Source organism: Indicator indicator, chromosome 16, assembly GCF_027791375.1.
Source record: "Indicator indicator isolate 239-I01 chromosome 16, UM_Iind_1.1, whole genome shotgun sequence".
Lineage (NCBI taxonomy): Eukaryota > Metazoa > Chordata > Aves > Piciformes > Indicatoridae > Indicator > Indicator indicator.
In genome coordinates this window covers 4,750,941-4,764,314 of record NC_072025.1, presented here as the reverse complement: position 1 = coordinate 4,764,314, position 13,374 = coordinate 4,750,941, and the positions used below count along the sequence as shown (strand labels likewise).

The 13,374-nt window shown below is 39.1% G+C and overlaps 1 protein-coding gene across 3 annotated transcripts in view; it reads left to right on the top strand.

Annotated features, from left to right (window-relative positions):
* Positions 1–13,374, top strand: part of IREB2 (iron responsive element binding protein 2) — a 28,921-nt gene that overhangs the window by 3,405 nt on the left and 12,142 nt on the right. The window contains exons 3-12 of one of the 3 annotated variants that reach the window (XM_054388076.1): positions 1,021–1,186; positions 2,337–2,474; positions 5,208–5,429; positions 7,002–7,071; positions 8,224–8,407; positions 8,918–9,057; positions 9,836–10,007; positions 11,163–11,263; positions 11,732–11,848; positions 12,999–13,158. In XM_054388076.1, coding sequence (XP_054244051.1) covers positions 1,021–1,186; positions 2,337–2,474; positions 5,208–5,429; positions 7,002–7,071; positions 8,224–8,407; positions 8,918–9,057; positions 9,836–10,007; positions 11,163–11,263; positions 11,732–11,848; positions 12,999–13,158 — 1,470 coding nt within the window. Of the gene's footprint in view, positions 1–1,020; positions 1,187–2,336; positions 2,475–5,207; positions 5,430–7,001; positions 7,072–8,223; positions 8,408–8,917; positions 9,058–9,835; positions 10,019–11,162; positions 11,264–11,731; positions 11,878–12,998; positions 13,159–13,374 lie in introns of those variants that run through there. The other 2 variants (XM_054388078.1, XM_054388077.1) reach the window with 2 other exon arrangements.

Below are 13,374 nucleotides of genomic sequence, written 5' to 3'. Positions count from 1 at the left end.
GCAGCCTCATAACCACCTTAGAAGGCTATTTCTGGATGCTCAATGGATAATATTTAAGAGAGACAATGAGGACAGTCAGCAGGTCCTACAGTAATCGTTTGTGGACAAGGCTGAGAATGCCAAATTAACTTTTTTTGTTTCACCTCTTCTTCCAACTAACTTTTTTCTATTTCTTACTGTTCTCAAAGTCATTTGCTTCCTTGCATGTGATGGAAATAATGAGATTTGGGGAGAAATGTGACTGCATCTTCATTTATTCTTTTAACTTTTTTTTTTGTATGTGTGTAGTTTGTTGGCTGGTTTGTGCTTGTTTGTTTTGATTTTGTTTTGTTTGCGATGAATAGTGACATCTGCTGCATTTTTATTCTCCCACTTTTTTCCTTCTCATTTTCAGTTCCCTTATTGTGCCAGAAAGCTGCTTCTAGTCAATACCTTAATCTGGATCAGTAACAAACTTAACTAAAGTTGTATTTAGTGAAATGTCATTCTTACTTGTATATTATGAAATGTGTTTCATTTTAGGGCATATGGCAGAATAGTTTCTGGTCTTCATATCACTGTTTATTAAAAAAAGATGATATTCTAGCATTGGATGTTTTTGGCTTGTTATCTTAAGTAATGAAAGGGTGAATTTATGTTTGAAAATATTTTTTAATATTTTATATGTTACTGCTTTTTATTCAGCCCTAGATTCCTTGCATCTCTCATGCCGGCACAGCATACCTTCTTAAATGTCACTGTCTCAACACAGTGCAGTCAGGGCATTGGTATCTTTCATTTCCAATCCCCTATGTTAACTCATTTTTTGCAATATAGACATTATGCAACTCACTGTTCCGTGTTGTCATGAAGATAAACCCCAAAAACAACTGGTAAAGCGGGCTCCTGTAGCTCTTGTCCTTCTGGTCCCTAGCTAAGGGGAGTTCTTTAGGAATAGGAGATTGTAATTTGCAAAAACTTTGTGTAAAAAACTCTGCTAGGTGAAGGTGTTGCACTAAGTGTTATTTTGCTCTACCCTAGATACTCTGCCTTACTCCATACGAGTGCTGTTTGAATCCAGTGTTCGTAACTGCGATGGCTTCTTAGTGAAAGAAACAGATGCTATGAACATCTTAGACTGGAAAACAAAACAGAACAATGTTGAAGTGCCCTTCTGTCCTGCCAGAGTTGTTCTTCAAGACTTTACGTAAGTTTGTGTGTGCCAAAACCACTGAAGTAACCTGTGCATAACACTGAAATAACCATACTGAACTGTATGTACAGTTTTTTGGCTCTGAAATAAATAACGCCTAGCCTTTTGATACTCAACTAGAAACCTGTGCACTGCTTCTGCTATCCAGTAGATTCCTCATGATGCAGGGATAGGAGTTGTTCCATAGGGGTACCCTGGTTGGCAAGGCTGAAGCTGTTGGCCTACACGAACATTTCACAGGGTAAGAGCCAAGACACAAATGGAAGTGGTGAGGTTTTGGCTGTGGCCAGATGGCTGATGGTTCATTGAAATACATAGAATTCTTGCTTGAAATAATTGAAGGTTCAATATTGCTTACTCTATGAGTATATATAATCCCATTGAATCTGTGAAGAGGACCGGTGTTTTAAAAGAAGTCTTTTAGGATATTAACTTCTTGTGGTTTGAATGTGGCATAGCTAAAAGGGCAGGCCTTCAGCAATTGCAAGTATTCAATTTTAGCTGTTTTGCTGACTCATTAGCTATATATTTATCGAGAAATGACATAATTAAAGGAATTGTGATGCTAATAATAAAAATGAGGCAACTTGGTAAGCCAAGTGAGAAAGATTTGTATAATACTACGTTATGTAAACATCATCCTCCTCTCAGTTCTGTGCTTCAGGTGCACTTCTGTGTGATAGCAACAAGAATATTTTTGTGAGATGATGTGAGCTTCAGAAATGGCTGGCTCTGCAAGAAGAGTAATAAGACGTGCCAGGGTGTTCTAATAAATAGTGTGAGCCTTGCTCGCACTGGAAAGTTCTGTAATAAAAGTAATAAGTATCTAAAAGTTTTGTAGGGAATTACTGTCAGATTTCAGAAGACAAGAGAGAAATGTAATTCTTTTCTTGGAGATGTTCCTGTGTTTTTGTTCGGTATGTTATCTTCAGACTTGCTGTTGCTTGTTGTGAATGATTGTCTACTCCATGAACTTGTAACAATATTTCATATTCTACTAAAATTCAGAGAATAGAATGCTAAGGTTTTATTTTCTGAGGTAGAACTTAGGCAGATCTAGACTTAAGTTAAAAATAAAAAGTTGGTATGTTTTACTGACTTAATGTCTCATATTATTATACTACTTTGTTTTTCTGTCTGTTAGTGGAATTCCAGCTATGGTGGATTTTGCTGCTATGAGGGAAGCCGTGAGAAATGCTGGAGGAGATCCTGTGAAAGTCAATCCTGCCTGCCCAACTGATCTCACTGTTGACCATTCTTTGCAGATTGATTACATCAAATGGTAATGCGTCCTGTTTTTTGACGTTTTTGTCTGATACCGATATGGGTTCACTCTGGTCTTCATTCTGTCCCATCAAATAATTTGTCATGTGTGAATCCCTGAAACAGATGCTATCTGAAAGACAGCTGGATACAAATGGACAGAACGGCACCCCTGAAGGACAGCAAGGATGACTGTGAGGGGTTATGGGTGAAGCTGACTGGCAACTAAATTCTGGGCAATTCTGCTGAAATACATTCATCTGTCATGGTTTGCAGAAAATAATGTCTTAAGAGAATGGAGCAGAAGGAGTTGGGGATTTTGCTTTGTTCTTACTCTTAAAACAAAACTTCTGAAAACCTGGCTGCTTTGTCGCAGCTCCAGAGAAACAGCTTGTGTATATTTGCAGAGAGACAAGTGTATTTGTAGGGGCCTGGAAGAATAGTGAATCTGGAAACCTAACAGGATAGCTTTCCTTTTCTAGCAGTCAGTAATGTTTTGAAAACACCTTGCTAGAAACAATCCTGCAGAAGAGGAAAAACTCTCATTTTATTCTGTTTGTGAACACTAAGTAATGCTTAACTAAAACACTTTAAAAGAATAAGTAAATCTCCTTCACTTTCTTCCCTCTACCATGGAGCCTTTCAGACATATGCGGAATTGTCAACTGTTCAAGCTCTTCGGGAATTTTAAAATTTGGTGGGGAAAAAGCCTGTGGCCAAATGAACATTAGTGGATAAGTCATCGTTGTAGACCTTCTGCACACATAGAGTATTTCAGTTCTGTTATTATTGGAAAAATGAAGAGTTAGAAGCTCAAACCATTTGTTGCGTTTGTGGTGTTCTAGTTGTGTAGTGTGTCCATTCTGGAGGGACAGCTGATTGGATTGCAGTTAGGCTAGCCTAAAATTATCAGAACAACCAAGTGTTGGTAAAAGGTCTCAACGTGCTGCTTTGTGATGATAAATCCACCTTCTGGCACTTTTGGAAAGCTGACAGGGTCTCAGCAGCTGCTGGCCTATGATAAGAAAGCTTTCAACATGGGGTGGGTTGTGCTGCTTTTATAGAGCTTCCATCTCCTGCTGTTCAGAGGCTAGTGGGCTAAGTTGGGATTTAAGCAGGGTGTCATCTGAGGCCATACAATGTCCTGCAATTCAATAACCAACTATGCTTCTGTGTTACTAAAGCAGAAGAAAGAAGTGTCTTTAGCTAGGAATCCATGATTTGGTAAATATTGAGCAGCCAAAAGTCATTCATTTTGCACAGCCAGCTGTCTTTGCTCTCATGCAAAGGCTGTACAAATAGAGGGTGTGTGTTGTAATGGACTTCATTTAAAAAAAAAACCCTACTGACTTCTGTGGTCTGACTCATGGCATCTAACATTTATCTGAGCCTTTGATACTTTGTATAAAAAGCTGCGTGTAGTAAAGCTGCATTTCTTTTCTTGAGAAATAAGACAGAGTTTTCAGTTCTCAGGGAAATAAGGAGAGGGTTTAGCAGAATGGCTGCCTTGGACTTCCATAGGGCACATTCTGGCCTGTTCAGGAGATTGATTGACAGTCTCTAGGGAGGCCATCCTGCAAGGCACAGGATTTAAGGAGGGGCAGGGACTCTTTAGGATGGAAGTCTTGAAGGCACAAGAACAGGCCATACCCACATCCCTGAAGATGAGCTGGAGCTTTGGCTGGAGCTCAGGAACAAGAGTGCATCGCCTTTGGAAGAGGGGTCAGGCCGCTTAGGTGGACTATAAAGATGTGGTGAGGCACTGAAGGGAGAAAATTAGAAGGGCCAAATCCCAGTTTGAACTTAATCTGGCTACTATCTTGAAAGGAAATAAAAAAATGTATCTATAAATACATGACCAGTGGGTGAGCAAAGGAGGACCTCCAGCCTTTAATGGCCACGGGAGGGAACATAGTGACAAAGGATGAGGAAAAGGCCGACGCCTTCTTTGCCTCAGTCTTTAGCAGCAAGTGTAGTTGTTCTCTGGTACCCAGCCCCTTCCACTGGTAGGTGGGGAAGGGAATGAGGCCCCAATGCTCCAAGAAGAAATGATTTGCAACCTGCTATTCTGCACAAGGCTATGGGACCACCATCCCTGGAGGTATTTAAAAGATGTGTGGATGTGATGCTAAGGGACATGGTGTAGTGGTTGCTTTAGCAGTAGTGGTGGGATTGTGAACTCTGAGTGCTTGGTCATGATCTCAAAGGTCTCTTCCAACCTCGACAGTTACTCTGTGATTCTGTGGCTTTGTCTGCAGTCATTCCTCTGTGGATGTAGTTAGTGGAACATGTCTAGCAGTGTCTTTAGAACATGTTCAGTAAATCCACTATTTGGACAAGGCTCTACCCACACCTTCCAAGTTTAACACCCTGAGTTTGGCCTTTGCAGCATGGTTGGTAGAGATGTCTGGACTATTGTGAAGAAATTCAAGGAGTAGTTTATCTGGTGTTAATTTTTCAGACAACACAGTTCTGTTCACTTGTCACCACACTAGATTATGTCACTAAGCCTATTCATTGGTAGTTTACTTAGCAACAGGTGTTGTAAAGTGACTTTTTTCAGATATTTTTATAATCTGTTGAACATACTGCAAAAAGCCCCCACAACCACTGAAAAACAATGGCAAAAAAACACAACAACCACAAAACCCCCAAACGAATGAACAAACAAAGAAAAAGGTAAACACAAAACAAATCCCCAAAAACCAGAGCAAACTTCCTGATGTTTCAATTACTGTGTTTGCTGTTGCAGTGCAATACAGAACGCTCCAAATCCTGGAGGTGGTGATTCCCAGAAGCCGGTGGCAAAGCTTTCTCCACTGAGGGCACAGCCTCGGAAGCTGCCTTGCAGGGGCCAGACAGGCTGCAAGGGGCCGTGTGGCACCGGAGACGTGGGTCGTGGCACGGGGCAGTTTCCAGCACAGATCGAGAACACGCCCATCCTCTGTCCCTTCCACCTGCAGCCCCTGCCTGAGTATGAGAGCTTCCTTTGCTGTAAATGCTGTGACAATTGATAGAGATGTGATTTTACTCCTCCCCGGCTCCTCTCTACTGTTTTTCGCATGTGCCGTGAACAGGTTTCAGCATCTGTAAGGTCTGGTGTAGCAGATTTGAGTTAGTCTACAATGAATTAATGCATTTATTTATTTATTTATTTACAAGAAGGGTTTTACTAAACAGTGCAGATGGCCAGCTGTGTGACTTATGGCTTTGATTTTTAAATTAAATTTTGAGACTTCCTTTGTTTCTTTACAAGGCACCAAAGCATGGGAGTAATCCTCAGTCTGTTATGAATTAAAGCTCAATAACTAAATCAATGAAGCATTGATTTATTTCTAAAAGGAAATCTTGGATTTTCCATGAGAACTTTTCAAAAATTCTGTCTCCTAGGAGCTAAGAACTAACCTATTCATCATCTCCCAGCTTCTGTGGAATCTCACAGTCCATCTGTCACTGAGTTGAAATTCATTGAATATCCTGCCTGTATGAGGGGGACCTCATCTCTCTCTCTGTTCCAGATTTTCAATGTTAATAGCAGGTCACTGTGGACCATTTCACTTAAAATTTTGTAATTTTAAGTGAAATTTTAAAATTTAAAATTTAATGTCACCATCCTCCTCTTTCACCCCCACTGCTTTGGGAGGATAGACTTCAGATCGTTATCTTCCTGTGCTGGACAAGTGTGTGGTTTAAACCTGACCAAACCTGTATCCCACGGTGATGTGATGCTAGTTGTCTTGTGTATATTATAGTTACGAAAATATTCCTGCTCAGTACAGGTGTCAGAATGCAGAATTGAAAATGTTTTCAGATATACTGATGTTTCTGGCAGCAAAACAGCAGCAGTATTTATCACGGTGATGAATATCATGGGGGGGCCTTGCAGAGCAGAACAGCCACCAATCTTCTCATACTGCAGGGAAGGGTCAGGATGTAAAATACACCTCTAGAAAAGTGAGGACTCCCTTCCTTCCTGGCACAAAGCAAGTGTGTTCCATTACTTATCCACCTTCTCAGACCTAAGGCTTAAATTGTGGATTACTCCTTTATAATGAGTATCAGTATCTTGATGAATACTCTCACTAATATGGTTCATTATGTAACACTGTACTGATGAGTCTTTGTGAACAAAGAACTGTGGCATAGAGGCAAAAAATACAGAAATGGGGGATAGTTATAATTGCCCTGATGTTCCACTCAGTCCCTACAGAGTTCTTTGTTTAATTTAAAGGTGTGCAAGGTGAAAAAGTCTGTGTGTTGTATTACGGTTTTGGAATACATTTCTTAAAATGACTGTTTGCTGAAAGCATTTATCTCAAAAAACCTAAACCTAAAATAAATGTGCTCAAGCACAGCACAGATCAAATCAGGATTTTTTCCACTGTTTACAGAAAGCTTGCTGCAAGGAAAGAATTATCTTTGTTCTAATAAGCCCCTTCAGATTGTGCTGCAGGCTTAAATGCATCTTTAATCAAACAAAAATAACTTGTTCCTCTGTAATTTGAAATAAATTATGACAGTCCTTTTAAACTTGCTGTCTTCCTAGGCCTGAGACAGTACTGAAAAATCAAGAGATGGAATTTGGCAGAAACAGAGAGAGGCTTCAGTTTTTTAAGGTATATATGTGTACCTGTGGGCTTTGTGTGTTTGGCTATCTGAAGAGCTTGCACTATTTGTGTACCAGGATTCAGGTTGGGATGATGAATGTAATAATTGAGAAATGACTCTCAATTTGAATTTTTTATAGGAACATAAAATTTGCTGATAACATGGTTTGTGACTTCAAATCTTAAAAGCTGTTAGGTGGCAGAGGTTCTAATCTGGGTGTCACTAAAAGGGGAGTTAATTTTTTTTTTTAATGCTAACTTGAAAACGTTTGCACTGATTTGGTTCACTGGTTTGAAGGTAGTGGCCAAAGTAGGTATTTATGCAGCATTAGTCTTCTTAATGAACTCGGTGCTTGAGGTCACAGTGAGTTTCTGGATAACAAGTTAATTTATCCATACTTCTGTTACAAACCTTACTGAAGTTGGATGTGTTGGACAGAAGTCAGAGTTGAGACATTGCAGCTCCCAAACTAGCAGCAGTACTAGTAAACTAGTTTTTAATAGAAGCCTTGTATTGTTGCTAGCCAGGGATCCACAACATAGATACTTGATTCTCATCTGCTGATTTAGTGTGGTTTAGGAATCCAGAGCACTGAGATAAAAATATTCTCATATAGGTAGATGAGGAGATTGCTTTCTGAAAGTTGCAAATTAGCTTGTACATTATTAAGGAGGGAAACTGCTGAGCTGAGTCTTGTTACAAGTTTCCATGTCAGCTTTTGTAGTTCTGTCATCCTGAGTTCGCATGTGGTAAAACACTTCTAAATTGCATCTTCAGTCTCCTCCAGGAGTATAAAACCTAAACTAAATCATGCTATAAATACTAGTGCTTAGGTTCTATGGTCTAAATACTAGTCTTAGCTGTGCTTGGAATCAATTGTGCAAACTGAAAGATAGATCTATGCAGACCTGCTTCTGAAAGGTAGATGTGAATTACTGATGTGGCCTTCAGCAGGAATGGAATGGTTTTGTTGATTGAGAATGTACAAAATCCTAGGGGATTACTTGCCTCCTTTGACAAATAAGCAAAAGCCTGGTTTATAAATAGTAGGTAGTGGTTTATTGCATATAATTTTTGCCTTTTTCGTTATGATCTAAGAATGGATTACACCTTTTAAAAAATGCATCTCTCTTTTTTTCCTCATTTTGGAAAAATTACAGTGGAGTTCAAAGGTTTTCAAGAATATATCCATAATTCCACCAGAGACTGGAATGGCACACCAAGTTAACTTGGAATATTTGTCAAGAGTTGTTTTTGAAGTTAAAGATTTCCTATATCCAGATAGTGTGGTTGGCACAGATTCTCATACAACCATGGTAAATGGCTTGGGTATCTTGGGCTGGGGTAAGTATGCTGAGAATAACTTGATAGCACTTTGAAAGGCATGCTCAAGCCCTGCTGAGAAATCGCTTCTTCCCACTGGACATTTCTGTCTCAAGCATTAACAAACTCTGTCACAAATTATTCTTCAGAATGCTTTTTGTCTAAAAGTAATCTCAACTTTAACACTTACAAAAAGCAGTTTCTAAAGGCAGTAATTTGAAGAGAAAATAGCCAAAAAGCAGTTGATATTCAAATAAGTCCTTTTTGTACATGCAGTGTAAAATATGCTTCAAGGTTTCTTTTCTGTTGGAAAGCTAATTTTAGATAGAAAATTATTTTCTGGTTGCCTGAAGTCTAACTTCAGCAGCATTCTCGCTTGGTTTTATTTTTCTGGTTCAACTGTTTAAGAGAACTTCTACATTTCTTACGGCAGCCTTTGACAGGAAGTGTTTAGTTAGATTTTTAGGACATCAAAATATTTATTGTAGCTAACATAAGCTGATGACAGACAACCTCCCATTCTCCTTCCAGGTGTTGGGGGGATTGAAACGGAAGCAGTGATGCTAGGGATGCCAGTTACTCTTGCTTTGCCTGAGGTTGTTGGGTGTGAACTGACAGGCACAGCCAGCTCCCTTGCTACAGCCATAGATGTTGTTCTAAGCATCACAAAGGTAAGAGTTTGATGCCTTTGCAAAAGAAAGCACAGGAGTTCTACCTGTGGGGTTTGAGAATGGAATTAAATGCTGGGAGCATTTTTGGTATTCCTTTAATTATGGCAGTGCAGCAAGGTACAAGTAATCCCTAACTTGTTTTTTTAGTAGTCCTCCAAAGTAGTGTGGTGGTTTTCTTTTTTCTTTTTTTTTCCCCAATAGAGTGATTTATTTATAGGCCCTCTGTCACTGAAAAAGAGTTCAGGGCAGGAAGGAGAAGTCTTTTTTTCCTTTCTCCTACTGACACCATGTAGACTACATCTCTGTTTTTCTGGATACCCTCTTAATGTGTTTGCCTCTCTTGTAAGACACCAGGCCTGTCAATAGCTGTAAGATGGTAGTACTCAGGAATGTATTTTCTGCAGAGAGGGTTTTGTCAGGGTGGAACAAGCTGTTGCTGCTGCAGTAGGTGAAGTGAGCATCAAAGCACTTAAAGGGCTGTGATTGCTTTGAAAATAATTTATTCTTTCTGGTGTGTGCCTTAAGAAGCATCTATCTGTTCTTGACTAGGAAAGCCAAAGAACTCAGCTGCAGGTGGAGGTGCGGTTTATTGTGTCAACTTCCAGTGCAGATTTTTAGAATCCAGTTGTTGATAGGGCTTGGGGTTTTTGCAGGTACCAGCTTTAGGGGTTCAGCTTTTCATTTCAAATGTTCATGGCTTGCTTTTTGTGCATTGTGGAAACAAATGTTGCTTGTGCTGTACTTTTTCACATTGCAAATGTTGTCTTCTTTTTAACAGCAACTTAGGCAAGCTGATGTTGCTGGAAAATTTGTGGAGTTTTTTGGGAGTGGAGTTTCCCAGCTGTCTGTAGCAGACCGAACCACGATAGCAAATATGTGTCCTGAATATGGTGCTATTCTGAGCTTTTTCCCTGTTGATAATGTGACACTGAAGCACTTAAAGCATACAGGTAAGGATGATGTTAAAATAGTGATTCGTTGTCACAGTGGTTTAGGTACATGTGGGCTTTTTGCTTAAAACCTCATCGTTCTTAAACAATGACTTTCTGCAGAGTTCTGATAATGCGTTTCATGTCTAAAATCTGCTGTACCCCTACCGCAGAAGTTGTATCAGACAGATTTACTGCTGCCTGTTTTCAGGGGGCACATGGTACATGGTGTATAGGTACAGATTATTTGCCTGCTTTATTGGCATGAATTTTCTTGTGGCCAATTTTGACTCCATGTGTGCCATGTACAAAAGGAGGCTGTAGCTGTTGTCTGCCCAATACTGACGTGTGGATAGGTGACTTGCATGTGAGGATTGTGTCCAGTTTGGCTGGTTTGTCTAATACTGGATTTACTGGTACCATGTTGTTTTACAGCATTTGGAGTCCTTTTTAAAAGCGTATGTCAACTGTCAAAGAAAATTATTAAGAAAATTCTTGCATTTTGAAAATGTAAGGAATTAAGTCTTCTCCATTCCTTAACATCTACAGATTTCCCACAAAATCAAAATCTAAAAGGATTACTAGAAATAAGTGATAATGCAAAACAAATCACAACACGTTCCTGATATTTCTTTCTTTCTTCTTTTTTCCACAATGAGATGTTTTATTTATTTTGGAGAAAGCCACAGGGAAAATAGAAAACCCAACACCAAACAAAGACCACAAAACCATGAGCATTAGTAAGCCTTTCTGAAATTGAAATCTGTCACTCAAATATAAGTTAAATGTGTTGAATGGAATAGCAAACAAGTTTTGTTTGGTCAGTGCAGAGCAAATGAAACATTTTATAATAATAGGCAGTAATACTGCCTATTATCAACTAATTACATGGTCTGTGTTAAACAAGTAAATCTTAGTAGAGGAAAGCTTTATGAATAAATATGGGAATGCAGTGAGAATTGCAGCTGTTAGGGTTTTAACATCTTACTCTGTTCTTTGACACAAGAAGGAAAGTTAAGCTTATTAAAAAATTCATGTGTTTTGATTCTGTATTACTTCTGAATAGCTCCTGGACGTTGGGTATGGAAGTGGTGTGCCTTGAAAAAAATTAGAATTGTGTGTTTTGGTTGGCCTTTTTTATGTGACTTTTTTTGTGTTTGAAATAATCTTCCTAAGGTTTTGACAAGGCCAAGCTTGAGGTCATGGAAGCATATCTTAAAGCTGTGAAGTTATTTAGAAATTATGAAAGTTCTTCCAGAGAACCTGAGTATTCCCAGGTATGTTTTAAATGACCTGTTTTTGTCTGATTAATTCTTGTAAAAAAAAAAAAAATAACCACTGCTGAGTTAACAATTCTGTCTCCTGTTTCAATTTTTATTGCTTTAATAAGCCTTGCATTTATTAACTCACATTTTTGAGAAGCAGGGTATGTTTCCAGAATACAGAGGGGAAGTGGGACAGAGAGGAAGTACAATAATGGTTATGTCAGCTTATAGATACTGAATTCCTGCCACTCCTGAGAGAGTGGGTAAGTCTTAGGGGTGATAGAATGTCAGGGGTGGTGTTAAAGCACTTTGAATTAGATGAACAGCCTCTGAGAGTGGGCAGTCTTGAAAATGGGAGCCCAGAGTTTTAATGTCTGCGAACACTGATTCTTTAAACAAGAGGTCATGTCTGTCTAGAGTGTATTCAGTGTAATGTTGGGCTGGGATTGAGCAATCTTGCTCTGATTTTGTTTGTTTTAGGTAGTACAAATTAATTTAAGTTCCATAATTCCATACGTCAGTGGCCCCAAGAGGTCCCAAGACAGAGTGGCTGTTACTAACATGAAGAGTGACTTCCAAGCCTGCTTAAATGAAAAGGTGTGTACAACTGATGTGCTCTTCAAAAGGTACTTGCTAAAATTCAGGTGAAAAAAATTGTTACAATTCCTCCTTATTCCTATGTAAACAGCTTATTTGGGGACACTGTTTTGCGGCATGAGTGTTCTGAGAACAGTAGCTGGTCAGTCATAGGTGTGTTGTCAGGAACACGAACTTCCAAACAGAATTGATTTCCCAGTTCAGCTTGCAGGGAGGAAAAACTTAATAGTGTAAGTTTGGGGAACATTTTCTTATTTACAGAGCTTATCAGCTGTATTTTACTTCATTTCCAGTCCAGAATTACCATAAGAAAAGAAAACTCGCTTCTTAGTGGAGATACTGAAGGGCTTCCAAGATTTATAGATAACCAATGTTCTGAGTTCTTAACTTAGTACATTATTTTTGCTTGCAGCTTAATTTGACTTCACGGAGGGAATGTTTTTACTCTGAAGGTGACAGTTTTGGTTAGAAATGTGCACAAATGTCTAAGAATGTAGTTAGTGTAGGAACACATCTTCATCTTTAGTGTCTGTCCTTAAAGTGGAGACTGGGAGCTGTATTACAAACACATACACTGGGAGACTCTGGAAAAATAATTTCTGTTGGTTTTAGCATGTCTAGCTTATAATGAGGTGACTAATACAGAATAATCAGTTGTGCTGGAGAGCGAAGTCATAACTGATCATCCATCACAGAGTATCTGAGGTTGAAAGGCAGCTTTGGAGCATGACTGAATACTTCAGAGCTGGAGGGTGTGAAATGTCAAGTGACCCAGTCTGGTTTTAGCTGCCATCCTCTTCTAGTTAAAATCTTGGAAATGCTTCTAATTCAGAAACAAGTATTGTGTAAAAAATAGATGTGTCCTGTGAAGATGTGTACTTTCATGTATAGCAGGAAATGAAAGTGGGATCAACTGTGCTTTGTCTGGCAATTGTTCACCATTGTTGCAGAGTTAATGCAGTTAGGAAGAAAGAAGGATGAGACCTCTGTATGTATGGAGAGAGGCATGAAGTGAGAGCTGCTCTTAAAATCTGTTTCAGGTTTCCTAATGGGACAACTGAGTATTTTAGAGTGAGGGTTCACTTGGTTTTGCTGTAATGTTATACCTTCTGTACTAAAATACCTGCTAATGTGTGTTTTTGTTATTTAGTTTGGAGTTAAAGGGTTTCAGATTGCAGCTGAGAAACAGAATGACATTATACCTGTTCACTATGAAGGAAACGAGTACAAGCTGTCTCATGGCTCTGTTGTCATTGCTGCAGTAATCAGCTGCACAAACAATTGTAACCCGTCCGTCATGCTTGCTGCAGGTATGGTCTGACTAGTGACAGCTGAGTCTTGATAGTGCTCCCATATTTACACACCCTTTACCTTCAGTTTGTAGCTCTCTCTAATAACTTGACCTAGGGCTTTGAAACTGTAAATTTTTTAGCCCTAAATTTGTATATTCTGGAGGTTATATAATGAAAGTGAGTTTTCAATAATCCAGTCTCAGAATTTGTGCTGTAAAGCAATACTAATGATAG